This window comes from Vanessa tameamea, chromosome 21 (genome assembly GCF_037043105.1).
Source record: "Vanessa tameamea isolate UH-Manoa-2023 chromosome 21, ilVanTame1 primary haplotype, whole genome shotgun sequence".
Classification (NCBI taxonomy): Eukaryota; Metazoa; Arthropoda; class Insecta; order Lepidoptera; family Nymphalidae; genus Vanessa; species Vanessa tameamea.
In genome coordinates this window covers 787,983-807,677 of record NC_087329.1, presented here as the reverse complement: position 1 = coordinate 807,677, position 19,695 = coordinate 787,983, and the positions used below count along the sequence as shown (strand labels likewise).

Below are 19,695 nucleotides of genomic sequence, written 5' to 3'. Positions count from 1 at the left end.
CTACTAGTAACATGTATTTGGATTTAGGATTTGGAGGATTTGATTTACGTAGTAAAGTATCTTTGTATGTATTTAAGGTAACGTGCGAGTGAGAGCAAAAAAAAAAAAAATTAAGATCTCCACGGATACAAATGTAAAAAAATATATAAGATATATATTTTTTGAGGACTGTTGATATTTATTAGTTAAATATAATCTTATGTTTTTATTTATTGGTTTAATAATACATTGTGATGTTTCACATCTCCGGTAGACGTGGCAATTACTGGCCAAGTATTTCTTTAAATTTGGCAAATTTTGACAAGTTACAAATTTCGATTGTGCTTATATATTTAAAGGAATTCACATAATATTTTTGATAACGAAGTTATTGACCTGAGTCAAGGTTTACCTGTTCTGTTGTAAATATTCAAGTAGGTATTTAATTACGAATATAACTTTGTTTTCGACATTCATCATAAAATTAAGCTTATTATATAGGTATCTAAGATAAAGAACCATATACATAGCTGCATTACAAAAATAAAATTGCCAATTTTTATGTATTCAACACGCAATGATCACAAAAGTTACTGTGATAATTTTAAACTACAGCATAATGGTTACGTAATCGTCACTGACTTTTTTAGGAATTGCAAATACGGAAATTGCAAATGAATTCAGTGGAAACGCACCATAAGATAAGTCCAAGTAATAACTATTCAGCAACGGTAAATAATAATTAATTTCCTTGGTTATGTTTAACCGGTAATCGTATAAAACGCATATCTGGCGTGCCTTATCTGTTATCTGTCCCTCGTTGATCACCTACGAGGTGAGTCTAGTTGGATGAAAGTAAATAGCCAAGATAGCTCAGTGGTTATAGCACGTGAATGTCATTTGAAGATAATGTGTTCAAACCCGGGGTGGCTCTACTGATTTTTTTGCCTAATATGTGTTTAAGAAAACATACCTGCGTATGAAAATTATGAAATTATGTCACATGTATATACAGCCATTGGCTTTGGCAAAGCGAACTAATATCCAAACCTTCTCTAGAGGAGTGGAGGGTTTTGCCCAACGGTAAAACTGTAAAATTCTACTAAAAGTCTGGCTGGAAAAGATCTCTTTTGGGATAAGCCCGCCTTATACACTTTTTCATTTAGTTCAGACGTATCTCCTTGTAAGATCATTTGTGTGTTATAATGACATTTACAACATTATTACGCAGTAAAGTGGAAAAGGCATATTTATGAAAAAATATGTGACATTTTTATCGGGACGAGGTCTAGACCCATGCAGTTCAAATTAGCACTTCCCACAGTACCTATTAACTCGTATAAAACCTATTAAAAATACGGATACCACTAATCTTACCTTATTTTCGAATTTTTCCGTCTCGTTTTTGTAATGCGTTCGTTCGCTTTCAACTTTCTCTAGTTTAGCCCGCAGCGTCTCCAACTCCTCCTGTAAACATAAACGACACGTGATTAGCGTTTTATTTTAAACTCGAATAACTAAATACTATATTAAATAACATAATAAATCATTCATCGGTACCAAGATCACGTTGCGACTCCAAAATCCGTAGGTGCTGTAGTCGCAAAAAATAGCCAGGTTAGGCATTCCCAAGGAAGACTACTCAGGCAAACAGTGTTACAAAACCGAAAAAAAAAATCATAAAAGGCTATGAATGATGACAATGATGAAATTGAATTCGAAAAGAATCACACAAGGAGTATTTATTGGAGAATTTATTTGTAAGAATTTTACTTGAAAAAAGTATATTTTGATTTCGAACTTTTGTACCAACAGAAGTGATTTATTATGAAAATGATCAGCCTGTGATGTTGGTAATTCATTTTAAATGGCGGTCGATGAAACCAATCGCGTGCTATCCGCATCAGTCCATATCTATGTAAGATCGCTCATACTTTAGAGAACATTGGAACGACAACAAAGTACAAATAATAATATACGGCATCTCATTTAATTTATTTTATGTTTGCCAGTTAAAAAAAAACAAATCGTAAGTTGGGACAGTCTGTACCTGTCTCCGATCTGATGATAGAGGTTTGGAGCAATCGAAAATTGCCCCCGTCCGAGTCTTTACTCCAATCACCAAGGCATTTAGGCTCATACAATTCAAAACTACCTCATTACAAGCGGAGAATGCAGTTTGTCACAGAGTCCAAAAGACGGAACATTATTAATATTACATAAACGCAAAAAATTAAATGACTGGTACTATGATGTTATGCATTTGTTTAAAAAATATATCTTTGTTCCGTTCGAAACCTTGTATTTCCAGGTCAAATGCACTCATTATTACCCGTTAAATTATAAACAACAACATTATAAAAGTATATATTTCTTTTGATTAGTTTAGATTGCAACATTTTTACTTGTAAAGTACTTTATGGACACTCAAGCTTTTATCGAGATACGTATGTTATTTATTTGAACTAAAACGTTTTTGTTAAACATCCATCATTCTGTTAATTACATTTATCTTTGTTTCTAAAAAAAAAAAAACTCATATTTCGAACATAATCTTGACAACTGCTAAAAAAGCCGAACTTATACTTAAGGCTCCGATACATCACTTAACGTTTCCACATTACCGCACACTCATTTGCATTTCCGGATATTCGTACCTGCATCAACCTGATTGCGAGTTCATTGGACATATTACGTCATACATAAAATATATATACAATATTTAAATTCAAATGGTCTTAAAATTATTCAAATGGATTAATTTTCATAATAAATCATTAATAATTACAACCATATTCCGTATCGTATATACAAATAATTGTGCATGTAATATAACGACCTAATTATAACAAAGACGTCATAAATCGATGTATGTATAAGTAATATTTATATAGATATATAGGCGGGCTCATTTTTCGCCTAGAGGCAATTTAACGAGTAATTGATGTTACCATTTCTACTAAGTGATCATGATTTGTGCCAATACGTATATACATTGGTAAAGAAGGCATATTATTCGATACAAGATTATATTGATGATAAAAAAGCGTGGAGTTAATGCTTGTTGACTTCCCAGCAGGAGGCATAACATACATATATAATTGTATTTAACTAACATGACTGTATTTTTAGATATTGAAAAAGAGTAACCACTGAGTTTCTTGCCGGTTCTTCTCGGTATAATATACATTCCGAACAGGTGGTAGCTTTACTTTAAATAGTTTGTTAAATGACGATTCAAAAGTGCTTGTAAAATCCTACTTGAATAAAGTATATTTTGATTTTGATTTTAATATGTATTAACTATTTTTCGCCCGTCGCTTTGCTCATTTTAGAGTTCGGTTATCAGGTATAAGCTTACTACATTTAATCGGCTCAGTGGTTTGTTCGTGAAAGAGTAACAAACAGATTTCACATTTATAATGTTAGTATAGATTTAAAGCCTATATAAATAATTCTAAGGTAAATAAAGTACTACTACACTATAAAAAATTTACAAGAATGATCTTTTCACTTCATATAGGAAAAGTACTTGAACTACTACGTTAGAACTATTTATATGGAGAATAAAGCAGTATACTTAAACATCCCAGTGGCGGGCAGTCTCTTAATCCTTATGTAAATAAATATTTATTATTTACTAGATTGCGTCGTTATTTATAAGGGAGACTGTTATTTATATTGCTTGCCAGTCAATGTAATTAAACGAATAGGATATCATCCGCAACGGTGTCTACGTTTGAGTTTATCTCTACGTCTCGAGATTAATAGAAAATGTTTGTTTATAATGTTATAATATATTCACGTTTAGAAAGGTGCACTGATTTATTATTTATATAAATAATTCTAATATAGATGTATATAAAGTTCAATGGTATTAAGTCAATAAATTGAGCAACAACCGAACGTCAGTGTGTTGATGTTAAAAAACATAATAATCCTTACTAGGAGAATTGATTACGTGTTACATTCAAAAGCATAAGATTACGTTTGGAGTGGGTTGTTTCGTTAGTTTCGAAGTCAAATTTATATAATGTATATAATTAAACAAACGACTCGAAAATACCGACACAATAATGGCAGAGCCTATTAAGAATATAAAAGTATATAAATAACAATAATATTAAAACGTTTCGACTTATTATAATAAGTGTTAGTCGGTAAACTTGTCAGTCGGTATGATGTATTAATGATCTTTAAATCACACGCATCTTGTTGAATCGGTTATTTAATGCAAATTAGTGAAACTGCAGGGAAATAGACCGCGACGCGACTGTACGCAGTGATCACGTTCGTCTCTGTGTTGACAATAACATTCAACAGCATAAGGCGAACTACAGACGTGACGAATTCACTCAAACATTATAACCCGTGAACAATAACACTGTTGATAATATTCATAATAATCATGATTATAAAGAGAGATAAATAAACATGCATTTGTTAGTGTTATAAAGTATTCAATGTATATAATATACTAACAAACCACAATTGGGTAGGGCTTACAGATATGTAGCCAGTAAATAAAAAATCTCTACGATTAGTAGTAGTAGGCCGAAAATGTTCGTTTAAAAAAAAAAAAAACTAAAACCGAAATGTATTCATACAAATAAACAAAAAATGAAGTATATAAATATAAAAGTTTATAATTGTATAACGTCAAGGCGTGTCAGTCGTGACGAGAAACGCTCGTAACATATGGACTAAACATTGTATCAAGACTTTTCCGGGAAGAGAAAATCGAGTGGAAAGCGCGTTTAAATTCTAAACTTAACAGTAGCCATTAAAGAGAAAACCAGAACAAGAACTATTTCCTTTTCGATGGCCACTCAGTAACATGACACTAGCATCGTATGCGGCGTTATATAAGCGATGGAATTGCGGTTACCTGCCCACAGCGAGGCACTTATTACGGGCCTTCCTATCCCTTTCGTTTACTTTAAAATAGTCCTTATCACGTGAACGTTAAATATCATAATCGGATGCGTTGTGGGACAATACAGAAAATCTGTATAACCAATAGATTTAGTCATGTGTAAATTGTTTTGTTATTATTTTCGTTATATGGTCAGTCAGCTTTCACAATATGGTCAAAAGTATAGTAGAGTCCCGTTAAACCAAACTGGATACGACCGGATCACATAATATACAACGATTTAAGACGAGATCAACAGTACAAAACCATATTTGAACTAACACTCATTTTAATCTCGTCCGGAATCCGATTTTCCGGACAGCAGGCACTCTAATTCATAATCATTGTGTTCGTGAACGAATATTATCTTGAACAATGTTATCTAAATTTCAATATTGCCTGATTTTTAGAATAATCATTGTCTTGGCCTTACATGTATCTGATTTGCCTAACATATGGCAACTCCCACTGTGTCGAAGAACTAGTTTTGCCATTTAGCACTACACGTATACCATAAACATTATTTTAATGATAATTTATTCAAGTTTAGTTTCACGTTATTTAAACGCTTATGATTTTTTTTTTTTTTATTAATTTATGTGTGGAAGGCAGACGAGCAAATAGTCTACCTCATAGTAAATAGTCACGCGCCCCCCTCAAAGACGCTTCAAGAAATACAATACCAGCAGTACGACATACGATATTACATCGACTTGATTCTATTAATACAGTTTGGCGGTAGAATACCTTGGGGCGGCCCCCTAAACCCCACCACCAGTTTATTTTTCGCACAGGATAAATTTATTTCTACGTAATCTTCATTGATTTTGAAAGAATATTGTAATAGGTGTGGTAGTATTACCTAATAATAACTCTAACACCAAAATTGATAAAAAAATAACTAAACACAATTTAAGAAATAGGGATAAATTGAGGCTAGCTGGTGTACATACAGAGTCGGGTAAAAAACCATACTGTTTGAGGGATTGCAGCCGTATAATAACTTACCTAATCATATTAAAGGTGCGGACAGCATGAATGTTTTTAAATCAAAACTAAAAGAATACGTATATACAATTTAATCAAAGTTTTAATGAAGCCTTGTTTACAAATGTTTACATTAAGCGTTCGAGAGGTATAAATATTGTCACATCCTATTATAGAATATTTATTGTATCTCATTGTAAGTAAACTTTATGTTTTTATGACAAATAAATTATTTAAATCTAATTGTAGTTTATCTGTATATACATACATATACATATGTTTGTGTTATGCTATGTCCGTAGAGCTTTAGCTCAGGATATTATTTGAATAATTACGCAATCAATAAGTTCGCGATTACCTAGGGACTTAGACCTCCATCTTTGCTCACGCGGAATATTATATTTCTGATGTTTTCTACAAACGATTTCGTCAAACGACGTGTTCAACTCGATACCGACAGCAAAATTCATATCAATATTCTATCATTCGAATATCACACGTGAAATTTAGAAAATTTCACGTGACTTACTAGTAATACGCTATGAATTGTTATCAATATAATAGTCATATCACGCAGAGTTCTAGGTGAGTTTCGAGTTTGTGCTTTAGAATAGGCCCTCTATCAAGTCGAGACGTAGTTATTACGTTGGAACCAACATAAAAATCAAAGAGGAGTATAAACGACAATACTCTACGGTTTGTGTTCATCCATATTTGTAAGACAATAGTTTTTTGCGCTGCGTCCTTATTCCGCGAAGCTCTTCGACGTGGGAACGCGTCCGTTACGTCTTTTATATTATCCATCGCATTGATGCGTCTTGGTTTTTATACCGTAAACAGTTATTTCCAACCCCGATCTAATTAACTGATTCGATTCTCTCTCATTATGGAAAAGGCGAACGGTATGTTTCTTACGTTGTTCACAGTCGACTGGTTACAATGTTAATTGTTATTATAACAGGTTGCCTTGCATTCGAGTTTGTAAGGACTTGACTATTTCTAACTATGGCGAGGTAGTCGGAGCGTGGGTAGGTTAGTGGTTTAGCGATATTTAAACTCTTTGTTTTTCTTTTTATGTAAGCTGTATGTTATTACGGCCTTTGTTACTCATTAATTTAAATGTATTATGTAGATATTTTTTTTTTAGTTTTTTTTTTCTTTCTCGCAGCTACAGACCGATGTATATTTTTGTTTAGAGATAGTTTAATGACCGGAACAGCAAAAAATAGATGTGTGGTTTTTTTTAGTGATGGTTTATTGAGCGGGTGTTGAATCTCTCTTATTTGATGATTAAAGGATGGCGAAATGCTAAATAATAAGTATATAAATACTTTAGATAAATTAAAACATGCAATGTGACAATTTTTGCACCATGTTAGTGCCATATAGTTATGTGGAAAACTCACATTCTTTCCTTTTTATTATAAGTATTATTATTTCATTAAAAAACATTTCAAGTAAGAAATTGAATAAACTTAGCCGATCCTTAATTATTCAAATATCTCTAGATATTTACACAAAAGTGAAACGATAGCGGCTGTGGTTTTACTGCCCATAAATTAATTAGTTTATTATCTGCATCACTTATTTTGACATTTAAATAATAAATATAGATTAATCTGTGGCTAAATCAAGTTTAGCGGGAAAAAACATTTACACATCATCTCAGCATAGACTCTATTTTTCTTCAAATTCTTATTTATAATAACATTCTAAATTCGAATTGATATTTAGAAATTATTTAAAACAGATTATATCAATGGATTTAGAAAAACATTATATGAACAAGAAATCTTTGTTAGTTTTTCAAAATTGGAATTTGGAATATGGCACTCGAATTTAAAAATATATCCATACTAATAAATTCTTTGTAAATTCTATATGAAATAATAGTATACCAATAAACATAAAACTTTTATCAGAAGATGCATCACGTTTCGGTGTTTATCTTATTCATTATATAAGAAGCTGCGCTTCTCAGTTTCACCAACTGTTGACGAGATAATCACGGGCCAATGGTTCAGAAACGTTCAGCGAACGATCAAACAAACATACATTTCTATTTATATAGCAAGGTAATCGAAATAACAATGAGAATAAAATCGTTTCATGATAATAGAAGTTAGTTTCCCACAGCTGGGCAGAGAAGTTCGATAATTAATATACGGCTTGAAAAATCTTACAAGAAACACGTCCCACGTCCCGCGGTTCAAACGTTTTTTGTCGTCATCAGTGTGACGTGTGACATTCGATAACGACGCCTGACGAGCGACCGTTAATTAGACAATCAACTTTCAACGGATTAACTTTTCGCTAAGAGAGGGAAAAGACGAATATATATTCAGTGTTAAAGTGAAACTTGACCGACAACCATTTTAACATTTTAAACATTCACAATTTCTTCAAGCGATTTCGATAATTTTGTCAATCACATCAACCTCAGGTCCAGAGCGCCGTTTCTATTCCCTAATTGTCACTTTATCGAAAACGAAAATCATTGCCGTTTCTTATTCCACAATAGTTCTGTATCTATTGTCGCCGTGCGGTCGAAATGAGATCGAAGTAGAATCGGGAACTGTTTATTGTATTTCCATATTTATTATATTTTGAATCGTCATTTTACAGAATTGCACTTCACGCAAAGCTACCACCGGTTCAGAATGTAGATTCTACTGAAAATAACCGGCAATAAAAATCAGTAGTCTATAAACCGACGATTTCACCGTAATTGTACGTGACGCCGCATCAATTGCGATGATATGAAATTTTCAAACCATTATGTGATCGTAAGTGTAAAAAGCGCGGTCTAACGGCCTACACCAGCTCCTAGGTTATTTATAATTGAACGAAGAATATTAACAATAAATTCAATGAGAAAGCTTAAAGATAGAATAAGTTTATTTTCGTTTTTTAAATGAATATTTACTAATATTTCCGATAAAATATTTATCTTGTAAAATGATGATTGATAAGTGTTTTCAAGAGCCGATTAGAATATATTATACATTGGTTACCATTGATTTTAATAAATGGGGTTATATCGAGTTAAATTTTGGCCTCACTGTATGTATAACACTAAAATAAACTTAACCAATGCTACTGATAAAAATCTTTCGCACTTGTTGAGGCGTCTCAAGCGAAATTTATTTTACGTGCAATTAGTGGATGTTATAAATAAAAAATATTATTATTGTTATTTCTTATTATTATATTAAGCAGTAAATAATTAATCAACAATCAAGACAACATTTTATTTAATAATCCATGTATCGCTAATAATACGTGTATTCTCACATCTCACTCCCGTCAAGATCGTTTGAGCTACCATAACATTTAGTGAATTATTTTTGTTTATAACAATTCATTTTACTGGAATGCTACCCAATTCCTACCTTTGAACATCAATAATAATATGATATATGGCGGATGAGTGGTAAGTGAGCCAGTGTAATAGTCTAACAGTGTCAATACCTAAGGATGGAAGTGATCAATTACCAGCGATCATTTGCTTTCTATTTCAATTAAAAAAAAAACTCGCAAAGGAAGACCGCGGTTTATCTCACACAGAGAGCAGATTATATATAAGCTATAAGTATATGAAACCGGGCCGACAACGGGCAACTAAGCTTATTGTGATTAAATCATTGTTAGCTATAATGTTAATTTCTACATATTATGAAAGAAGTTCGATTCCCGCTGTCCGCCCGCTCAGATCATTTGAACCAGGCAACGGATTTTAATGCGGCTTTCATCAATAAACAGAGTGATTCAAGAAGAAGATGTTTAACTTCTATCTAAAAGTTTTATCTATATCCACGTGTCCTCTCCTATTTTTTGATTCGAGTGTCTATTTATGTTTAGGTACAAAGAACTTTTGAGAAATTATCTTTACGGATTGACCCATTTTTATTAATACAACTCTGGATTCGAACTCAGTACTGTAGCCCGACTGGCACATTACCCACTAGACCAACGAGAAATGTTACTAATTAATATGCATTGATATTTTATACGTACAAATCAAGCGTGGCACGCGAAGAATATTTTTTACATAAAACAAAACGTGTCATAACAGAATTACGTTATGTAAGTTCGTGTAACGGTTATCTCACAGACAAGCATGTGTGAGTTTAACCTGTCAGCTTAAGTGAAGCATGAATTATTATGTCGTATTAATATGTTACTCTACTTCACCAGTTTCTTATTGTTAAAAATATGTAACATATATCTGTACTTTTTATTGACATCGCTAGGTTGATTGGCAAGTGACACCTGCCCATAGACATTGGCAGCCTGTAAATTGGCCATTGCTGGGCTAAGGCCTCCTCTCCCTTTGAGGAGAAGGTTTGGAGCATATTCCACCACGCTGCCCCTATGCGGGTTGGTGGAATACACATGTGGCAGAATTTCGTTGAAATTAGACGCATGCAGGTTTCCTCACGATGTTTTTCTTCACCGCCGAGCACGAGATGAATTATAAACACAAATTAAGCACATGAAAATTCAGTGGTGCCTGCCTGGGTTTGAACCCGAAATCATCGGTTAAGATGCACGCGTTCTAACCACTAGCCCATAGACATTGACAACCAATGCACCACCAACCGAGATGTTATGTCCCTTAAGCCTAAGCAATACAGCATTAATTCTTATCCGATAAGTACATTAAATGCATTGTGCATCTAATATAGATCTGTATGGCCCTTTACAGCGTGTGATTTAAATGAATATTCTCGAAGATATTACAGATTAAAAACGTAGGGACAGCGGTTTGTATTGCCTAATGACTAAAAAACTGTGAACGTTGTAAGAGATTCTGTAGTATATTTAGTATCAGAATTGCATCCGTGCGAAGCCGGGTCGGGTCGCTAGTTGAGTTGATAAGCCTGTTTTCATAAACGCAAGCTATACCAAGCTCAGGTCCCAGGGGCTTCAATTCAATTGTAACCTATGTTTTTTTCAAATACATAAATCAATAAAATAATTTCGATCGCATAGCGTTCAATCTACTTGTTCCATTGGGATAAAAAGTAGTCATTGTTCGCTAACTAACTAACTAGTCTAGAGCCTAGGGAGCCTAGGAATTATGTTCTTTTGTTTTTAAAAGTTGAGTACAGACATTCGCCCAGACATACTACTGCAAGAAAAATAACTATTTCAATATGGTTTATTCATTGTGCTTGTAATTACACTGGCTCATCCACGATTCAAACTGGAACACAATAATATTAAGTATGTCTGTATTTTGTTACATCGATGGTATAATGATTGTTGTGTGTGTGTGTGATACGCTCAAACAATGCAACACATACGTAGTTATTAGTGATTGGCAACTGTTTTATTATTACTTGTAGTGTTCATGTGTTGAGTATTTTAACAATATATTTTAGTTTTCAAATTTAAATTTATTTTTTCTTAGTCTGTCGTCAATGGTTATAAGGACAGTCCTTGAGGAACGCTAAAAGCGCTTACTATTTTCAAAATATTTTACAACTGGAGCATTGATTATGGATAAAAAAAATACATTCAGTATCTGAATAGATAGATCTCAAGTTTCACCGCATGATATTTATAAAATTTGTATCAATAACTCAGTAAATTCATCGTCAACATCACTCCAAACACTGAAATCGACCTTTTCTATTAACGTTTTTTAAGCTATTTAGCTGCTAGTTTATACATGTATTTTTGGTTAAATGGGGACACAAAAGTGTAAATAATAAGTTCATCGTGTTCAATTTCTATTATATCATACAATATTATTGTAATTTTATTTAAGTATTGCTTACTTTTTGGTATTCGTCGTCCATACTTTTTAGTATGGAGAAAATAATTTGACGGTTTTGACTTATTATTCGACATTTCTGTCAATAAATTTTCAGTCCCTCTCCCCAGAGTTCAAGGTGGGAGCACATCAGTTTTTATTTCGAGCCGAGTCTTATAATTTCGCGAAACGTCTACGCACACATAGACAAGTTAGCATAAGGGTGGGGCGCGAGTGTCGTGGGACGCAATTGTTTATTTTTACATTTCAAGAAACCAGATGAACTAAGTAAGTAAGTATTACTAACCGGTTATTGTTTCTATCTATTTATTTCTATCTAATTCAGAATGACATGAGAAAACGTAAAGAAAATTATCGAACATATAAAAAAAATAAAGGAAGAATTTAAAAAAAACAGAATGTACCAATAGAAAAACATTATCTGTGAAAATTTTAATTGTCTAGGTTCATGAGATACAGCCTGGTGACCGACAGACGTACGCATAGACAGAGGGACTGACAGCTGAGTCTTAATAATAAGGTCCTGTTTTTACCCATTACGTATGAAACCTTAGAAACACTACTTACCAATTTTTTAAGTAAATTTTTTACCTAAGTTTAGTTCGTAATTGTAAGTAGAATTGTTGTTTTTGACAAAATGGTGATGATTGATTAGGTTAACATTGTTTAATTTGAGCTTCAATTAAATTAATTATTTCTGAAACTAATTTCGATTTTGTATATAGTTGTATTTTAATTTTGTGTAAAGGCATGGGGTGCATTCGGACAGTTAGACAGGGGGTATATTCGTACGCGTACGAATGTGCCCCCTTAAATTTTATTAACCACCAGTATGTCAAAATTATTTTTTATGAAATAAAATGCATAAAAACATATCTTCCCATAACACCAGAAGTCGTGAGACCTTATCCTACAGCTGATAGAAACAGAAAAACTAATGAAGGAAGAAAACCGGGCAAATCCATACTAATATTATAAATGCGAAAGTAACTCTGTCTGTCTGTCTCGCGTTCATGCCAAAACTACTGAACCGATTTAAATAAAATTTAGTACACAGATAGTCTAGAGCCTGAGAAAGGCCATAGGCATTTTTAATTGGTAAAAAGTATTGAAGTGGGAAGTGGGAAGAAATGTTGTATGAAAGTAATGTAATTTTCTTTAACTTTTTATGTTAAATTCAAACGCGTACGAAGTCGCGGGCACATACCCGTGTATATACAGATACACCTGAAAACATTAAACTAGAAGAGATAAATAGACAGAAATAATTGAAAAAATAGAACAGGAAAGGAAAGAGCAAGGCAGAGAAACGTAGTTTGAAGGAACTTAATTCAAGACAAAAGAAAAAGAGAGGCAGGCAAATAGAAAGCGAGGAAAATTCATAGGAATCTGAAGGATCGCTGAATTATCAAAGACTGTACAAGGATGCCATACAAAATTATCGTAAACATCTCATGTATACTGATTGTAAAGTTTAGAATAATCAAAAAGTAAACGAAGGATGAACGATTTTATTTTTTGTTATTTTTCTAAAGAAAGATTTAAGTTAGTTCTTTGATAATAATAAATATTTTTGTAATAATTAATAAAAAATTAACGATTTTAATTGGAAAAACAATTATAACCTGCCAATGCTATAAGTAAATACAAATGTAACTATGAAAAAAAAAAAAAACGAACATCAAAGTAAGTAATGCATTCCGTAATCAATTCGACGATCGATTTGTTCTTATAGGCTCGTTAAGCAGGAAACGAGCTGTGAGCCGCTGATGTCTACCTGTTTATTAGTTGCAGTTAGACCTCACCGCTTACCGTAGGCAACTGTCAACTTATTATTGATTATATTTCATTACAATAATACTTCGATAATTTTACATGACTTGGTAGGGCTTTGTGCAAACCCGCCCGGGTAGGTATCTCCTCCTCATCAAATATTCTAAAGACAAAAAACTACTTAGTATTGTTGTGTGTATGTGTGAAGGGTGAGTGAGTCAGCGTTACTATTCTAGCGGCAAGATACGATGGCCGTTTTGACACATTAAAAAAGTGATGTGAAATGTAAATTTATTATCGATATAATATATTCAAATCTTTGTTTTTTTGCAAGTAATTTAATTCAAGTTTTTGTTGCAAGTAGTATCTGATTAAAAAGGTTTAATAAAAAAAATATAAAATAAGTTTAAGTAATATGTTCGAACGAAATCAATTTAAATCAAAAATTGGAGAATGAATGACTTTATAAACACATTACATACAAGAAATAAATTGATACAAAAAAATAAACCAAAAACACTAGTGGCTATATTTAATCGGAGTCGTCCATACTGCTGCTTTCACTCTCACTGCTATCGTCACTCACATTAATTATAAGTTCATTTTCTAAAATATTATCTATTTTCACATTTATTTCATAATCGTCCTTTATTAATTTAATAGTTCTATTTACAACCTTTTCCAATCACATTCGATAAATTTTATGACTAACTGCACGTCACTATTGACAATAAAGAATAACAATTTGCTCCTTTGATGTAATTATTTATTAAATACGAAACTTCATGAGCGGGCAAACGTCAAAACGGCCATCATAGCGTGCCGCTACTATAAAGACAAATGACTTAAGATCTTAGCTTCCTAGGTGGCGCTTTGCCGGTGTAAGGAATGACATCGGTTCTCTTCCAATCAAAATATTTTCTTTTCCGAACCATCTGTTGGTTATCCTTTGACCCACGAAGATTATGAGACAGGTATCCATACTAATAATTTCCTGCAGGTCTAAGATAGATCCGATCGAAACCTATCCTCAATTATATAGATCGTTAAAAAAAAATGCTTTTTAGTTGATAACATAGTATATCGACAAAGTTCGCACAATCGAGATATTTCGATATTAAATCCACGAAATTCAATGACATGACAGTTCAACGGGCGGCCATGTTTGACGTTATAGGGTGCGTTCAGATAGTGTGTTCCAAATAATAATTTCGTGCTAGGGTACAGTGGTTAGATTTATTTATTCTACCCGAGCGAAGTCGAGTTTTCGTCTACTATAAAATATTTAAAGTAGACGTGCGACGCTTTGCTAGTATCTAATAGCAGCTTTAATTAATCAAATTTAATGATATAAGTTTAACAATTAACAGTTTTTTAAGACGTTATTCGAAGCGTTCCCACGGAATACAATTAAAGTACTTATCATCACTTATAATAACTTCGGATGACGTTAATCATTTTACGAGTTTTTATTTTAACGCGCTTCTTAACATTTGAAGACAATGACTCATTACGGAGGCTGCATTCAAATCGTCTCTTCCTCTATAACAGACTTGATCATGTGGATTGCGCTTTGATCAAAGGTCATCGACCTCTTGTTGAAATCTTTTCTAGAAGCAGGAAGTAGTCATGTTGTATGAATGAAACTCGGTCATGAGATAACCTCCGGATAAGTATGGAACTTGTAAGCGTATTCATTTCGACATGTCGATATGTAGTTCTAACATATTTCTATTAATAAGGGCGTTACGTTTATAGCAAAGAGAAAATCTTTGATGAACGTGGGATCTGTCATTAACAGTTTTCTTTACTATAATTAAAAAACTTTTTTTTTGCTGTCTGTTTCGTACTATTTTTTAATTCTTATAGTTTTCTTAGAATTCCTAGCAGGCTTTAACATATTATTTATCCTTATTAACACATATATATAAAATAAGTTATAGTTAAGTTTATACGTGAAAATAATTATCTATATAAAAGGCATACTTACTAATTTTTAAAAACAATTGAATTTTAAACATATGTTATATGATTTTCTTTATTTACTTATTTCAAGCAGAACAAGACGAATAGCTGAATCGGTTGGCTATACATCCATGAGATAAGAAAAAGGATTACTTATGGCACCGCGCTGAACACTCACTAGCTACATCATTTATTTATTATGTTCCGAGGACGAAGCGGCGACAGGTGCCGTAATAGACTACCCGTCTATCCATTACGGTAGTGAAGTACATTATATAATTTTACGTTGTTGATTTAAGACTACGTCCGCGTAACGAGTAACATTCCTACTCCCCGCGCCGACTGGTTCGTTCGCTAAAGAAAAAAAAAAAACTCGTGGAGAAAGTATTAGCGTAATTATTATTGGGTATCGGTACCGTGAGCTACGCAGATCTCAACTCACGTGTATCGTTTTTGTGAGTACAGTATTGTAAACTATAGGTGCATGTTGTAAGTTAAGTGTTGTTCTGTACTAGCGATTTCGTTTACAATTACATTCGAAGAAAACTTCGGCTCGCTTTTTGAATGGAAACGGGATACATTCAGACGTGTGTGTGTTTAACACACACCGATATGTAGAGTGACATACTTTAAGGGTAATTGTTATCGAATAAGGACCAAGTCTTACTAAAACAAACAATCCAAGTTAATTATATTTGTGTGCGTGACGCTCGATACTCGCTAACCGTCATACTGCTTTGTTAGTGTGCGTGTACTTAGTATGTGCACTATTTTTTTCGTTGCGTTCTCAGATTTGATTCATATAAATAATTAAAGGATCAAATATCTGATAGCATAAGATAGCGTAATAATATTTGAAACATTATTTTTCTATAGATGTCTTCCGGTTTTTATTATCATTGGGAGGTGCCATTTTGTTTTATTACTTAAGAAATTAGTTACATTAATATTAAAATTATAACATACATACACTGTTGGGCTAAGGCCTCCTCTCCCGTTGAGGAGAAGGTATGGAGCATATTCCACTACGCTGCTCCAATGCGGGTTGGTGGAATACACATGTGGCAGAATTTCGTTGAAATTACACACATGCAGGTTTCCTCACGATGTTTTCCTTCATCGCCGAGCACGAGATGAATTATAAACACAAATTAAGCACATGAAAATTCAGTGGTGCCTGCCTGGGTTTCAACCCGAAATCATCGGTTAAGATGCACGCGTTCCAACCACTGGGCCATCTCGGCTCTATTAAAAAAATATATTATATTCTAATAATATATGTATATATTTTGTTATTGTATCCGATTTATTAAAAATCTGTATAATCGATTTCAGAATGTTAATCGTATTTGTTTGGAATTAAAAAAAAAAATATTTTCCCGCGTTTAATTAGAAATTGAATTGCTGTCAGTGTTATTAATATTTTTGCAGATTTTTGTGAATTCGATTTATTCCGGCCTCATAATTGTAAAATATAAAATATTTCTCATCAGATATTATACCGCCAAACAACAGTACTTCAGTATTGTTGTGTTCCGGTTTGAAGGGTGAGTGAGCCAGTGTAACAGGCACAAGGGACATAAAATCTTAATTCCCAAGGTTGGTGGTACATTGGCGATGTAAGGAATGGTTAATATTTCTTACAGCGCCATTGTCTATAGGCGGTGGTGACCACTTACCATCAGGTGGCCCATATACTCGTCAGTCAACATATGCCATAATTTTTTTAAAAATAAATAAAAAAAGAAAGTTCATAAATTTAACGAATGCTTTACGAACGCTACTAACAAATATTCCTCTAATACGCGGTGGAGCAATGGTGAAATTAGGTCACAGCTCCTCAAACTGAAGTGACAGTTTTCCCGTTTTTTAATAAATTAGATACGTAATAAAACTTAGAGAGTAAATAATATTACTTAACTAAATAAGTTATTCATAAAAGTATGTAAGTATGTCGTTTTTTTTATAAATAAGATCCAAGGCACAGTTATTTTTGGCAATTTATAACATGTCCAACTTTCGCTACTAAAATTCCGAAGGAGTTGATACTATGATTGAATCTGTAATAATTTATGATACAAAAAATATGTTCCAGATATAAATGTGATTATAAATACATACGTAATAAAATATTTAATTGTAAATATTTACACATTTATTACTTTAGTAAAAAAGACCACTTAGTTTTTATTAGCTGACATTTACGACGGAATTAACATTCCTAGTCAGTAGGCAGTTGCAGCTTTACATTAATTAGAGTTTTATGACTTATTATTGTTATTTTAATTACGTATGTTTTGTTAAAATAATTAATACACGCTCGATTTCACACGCATACGGTGGTTCGATAAAACTTTTCAATTCTTGTAAATATGTATTTATTTTTATTAATTTATTTATTTGATTCTGTTCGTAATAACCAATTTATAGTTAGGCTTGAGTGGAGCTCTCGTGAGATACCACTTACTCATCATATATTTTACCGGCAGTAATACTTAGTATTGGTAGTTCTGATTTACAAGAGGAGTGAGCCGGTGTAATTACAGGCACAAGGGACTTAACATATTCGTTCCAAGGTTGGTGGCGCATAAGTTATATAAGGAATAATTAATATTTTTTTTAAATAATAATGTCTGTTGTGACCATTTATCATCAATTTGCCAGTCCGCTATTATTCCTATATGACTAAAAAATTTCTTGAACACAGCCTTTTTTTTATAAGGAATAAATAAACAAAAATTAACATCTCGCGCGAAATTTATTTTAGGTCTATACAACAAATCCTTAGAATCTACCAGAAACACTCAATCCGAGGAACGATGCGTGAATGCATTGAATAATATCCCTCAATACAAGGAATTTTCGTTTTAGTTAGTCTTGTAAATATTTATAAATACTATGGAAAAACGTGCGGAGTGTTATAATGTATGCAATCTATATGGGAATGAAGCGATCCCTTCCAGACAAATATTATACACAGAATTGATAAAAAATAAAGTCCTACTGATTGTGAGTTCTATTCGCCGTTTCTTCTCAGAATATTTTACAGTCAATAGTTATTTATTATATTAAATAACGATTCTGACTTTGACTATGTTTATTTTAGTAAATTTAACTGCAACTCAAATCAATCAAACTCAAACTGGAATTCCTTTATTATATACGTAAGTATTACACCTACATACTGATTGATTGTCAAAATGAACTCAACCAAAAAATTAAATTCTAACCATCAAAATATATTTCATTCAAGTGAGTTTTTTTGTAAGATTTTATGAAATTTAAACTGCTGCTGGATTGAAGAAATTAACGTTAAATAAATATGGGAATGTTAACACTATGTAGTAAAACAAGTGATACGTATATCATATTTTGACTAATGAGATGTTTAGATTCCTGTTATTCTCATAATTAATAAAGCTTTGTGATATCTTTTAAATGTCAGGTACTATGACGAGCATCAAATATATTGTTTGGAACGGTTTTAAATTATTAGAATTCTGGAAACTCCTACAAACATGAGAAAAATATTGTCGAAATTTCCAAAGATCCTAATTACCAGTTATGATTACTTCCCATATCGAGATGTAGTAATCAAAATTAATCAAATAGTAATGAGGAGGTCGCCGGTAAAAGTTTGAGAAACGGTATTTCAATTATTTTACATAATTACGAAACAGCGTCTATCGAATATGTAAGCTCATTACAGGTGCATTCAAAGGGGGTTTATTAGTTACTTAAGCACGAGCGATTTTAGTGATAACCAGACTGCGCTGCGGCAGTTTATTAATTACATGACTGTAAATATAATTATGTAATAATTCGGACATTTGGACAAGTTACATAAAAACCATTTAGTTTTGATATTTATATAATGACGATTCAAAAGTGCTTGAAATTTTTTACACATGATTTAAATGATCTAAGATTATCCGTATGTTATGTAAGTATGTATACACATATACACTCGGATAGGTGAACACCTTTTGATACCTCTGATATCATGGGAACTTTACATTAAAGATGAACATTCCAACAAACACCGTATTGTATATTGCATTTAAGGGATGTTTATTTTTTTCGATATCTCAAAACGAACGAACGAATTTATATTATATTTATAAATTCGTTTTTATGATGTTACAACATGTTATCTAGAATGTTCTCTTCGAAATGTAGTTTAAAAATAATTGCGTTTTCAAGCCATCGCCATGACTATATGTATACTTTGAATGCTTAGAATATTTAAGTGCAAGTCGTGTCGGACACTTTTCAAGCAAATTAAAAGAGTCAT

The 19,695-nt window shown here is 32.5% G+C and overlaps 1 protein-coding gene across 3 annotated transcripts in view; it reads right to left on the bottom strand.

Moving 5' to 3' along the window:
* Positions 1 to 19,695, bottom strand: part of LOC113394841 (unconventional myosin-XVIIIa) — a 218,739-nt gene that overhangs the window by 23,023 nt on the left and 176,021 nt on the right. For all 3 annotated transcript variants that reach the window (XM_064218231.1, XM_064218232.1, XM_064218233.1), the window contains one exon: positions 1,357 to 1,446. In XM_064218231.1, the coding sequence (XP_064074301.1) occupies positions 1,357 to 1,446 (90 nt within the window). The remainder of the gene's footprint in view (positions 1 to 1,356; positions 1,447 to 19,695) is intronic.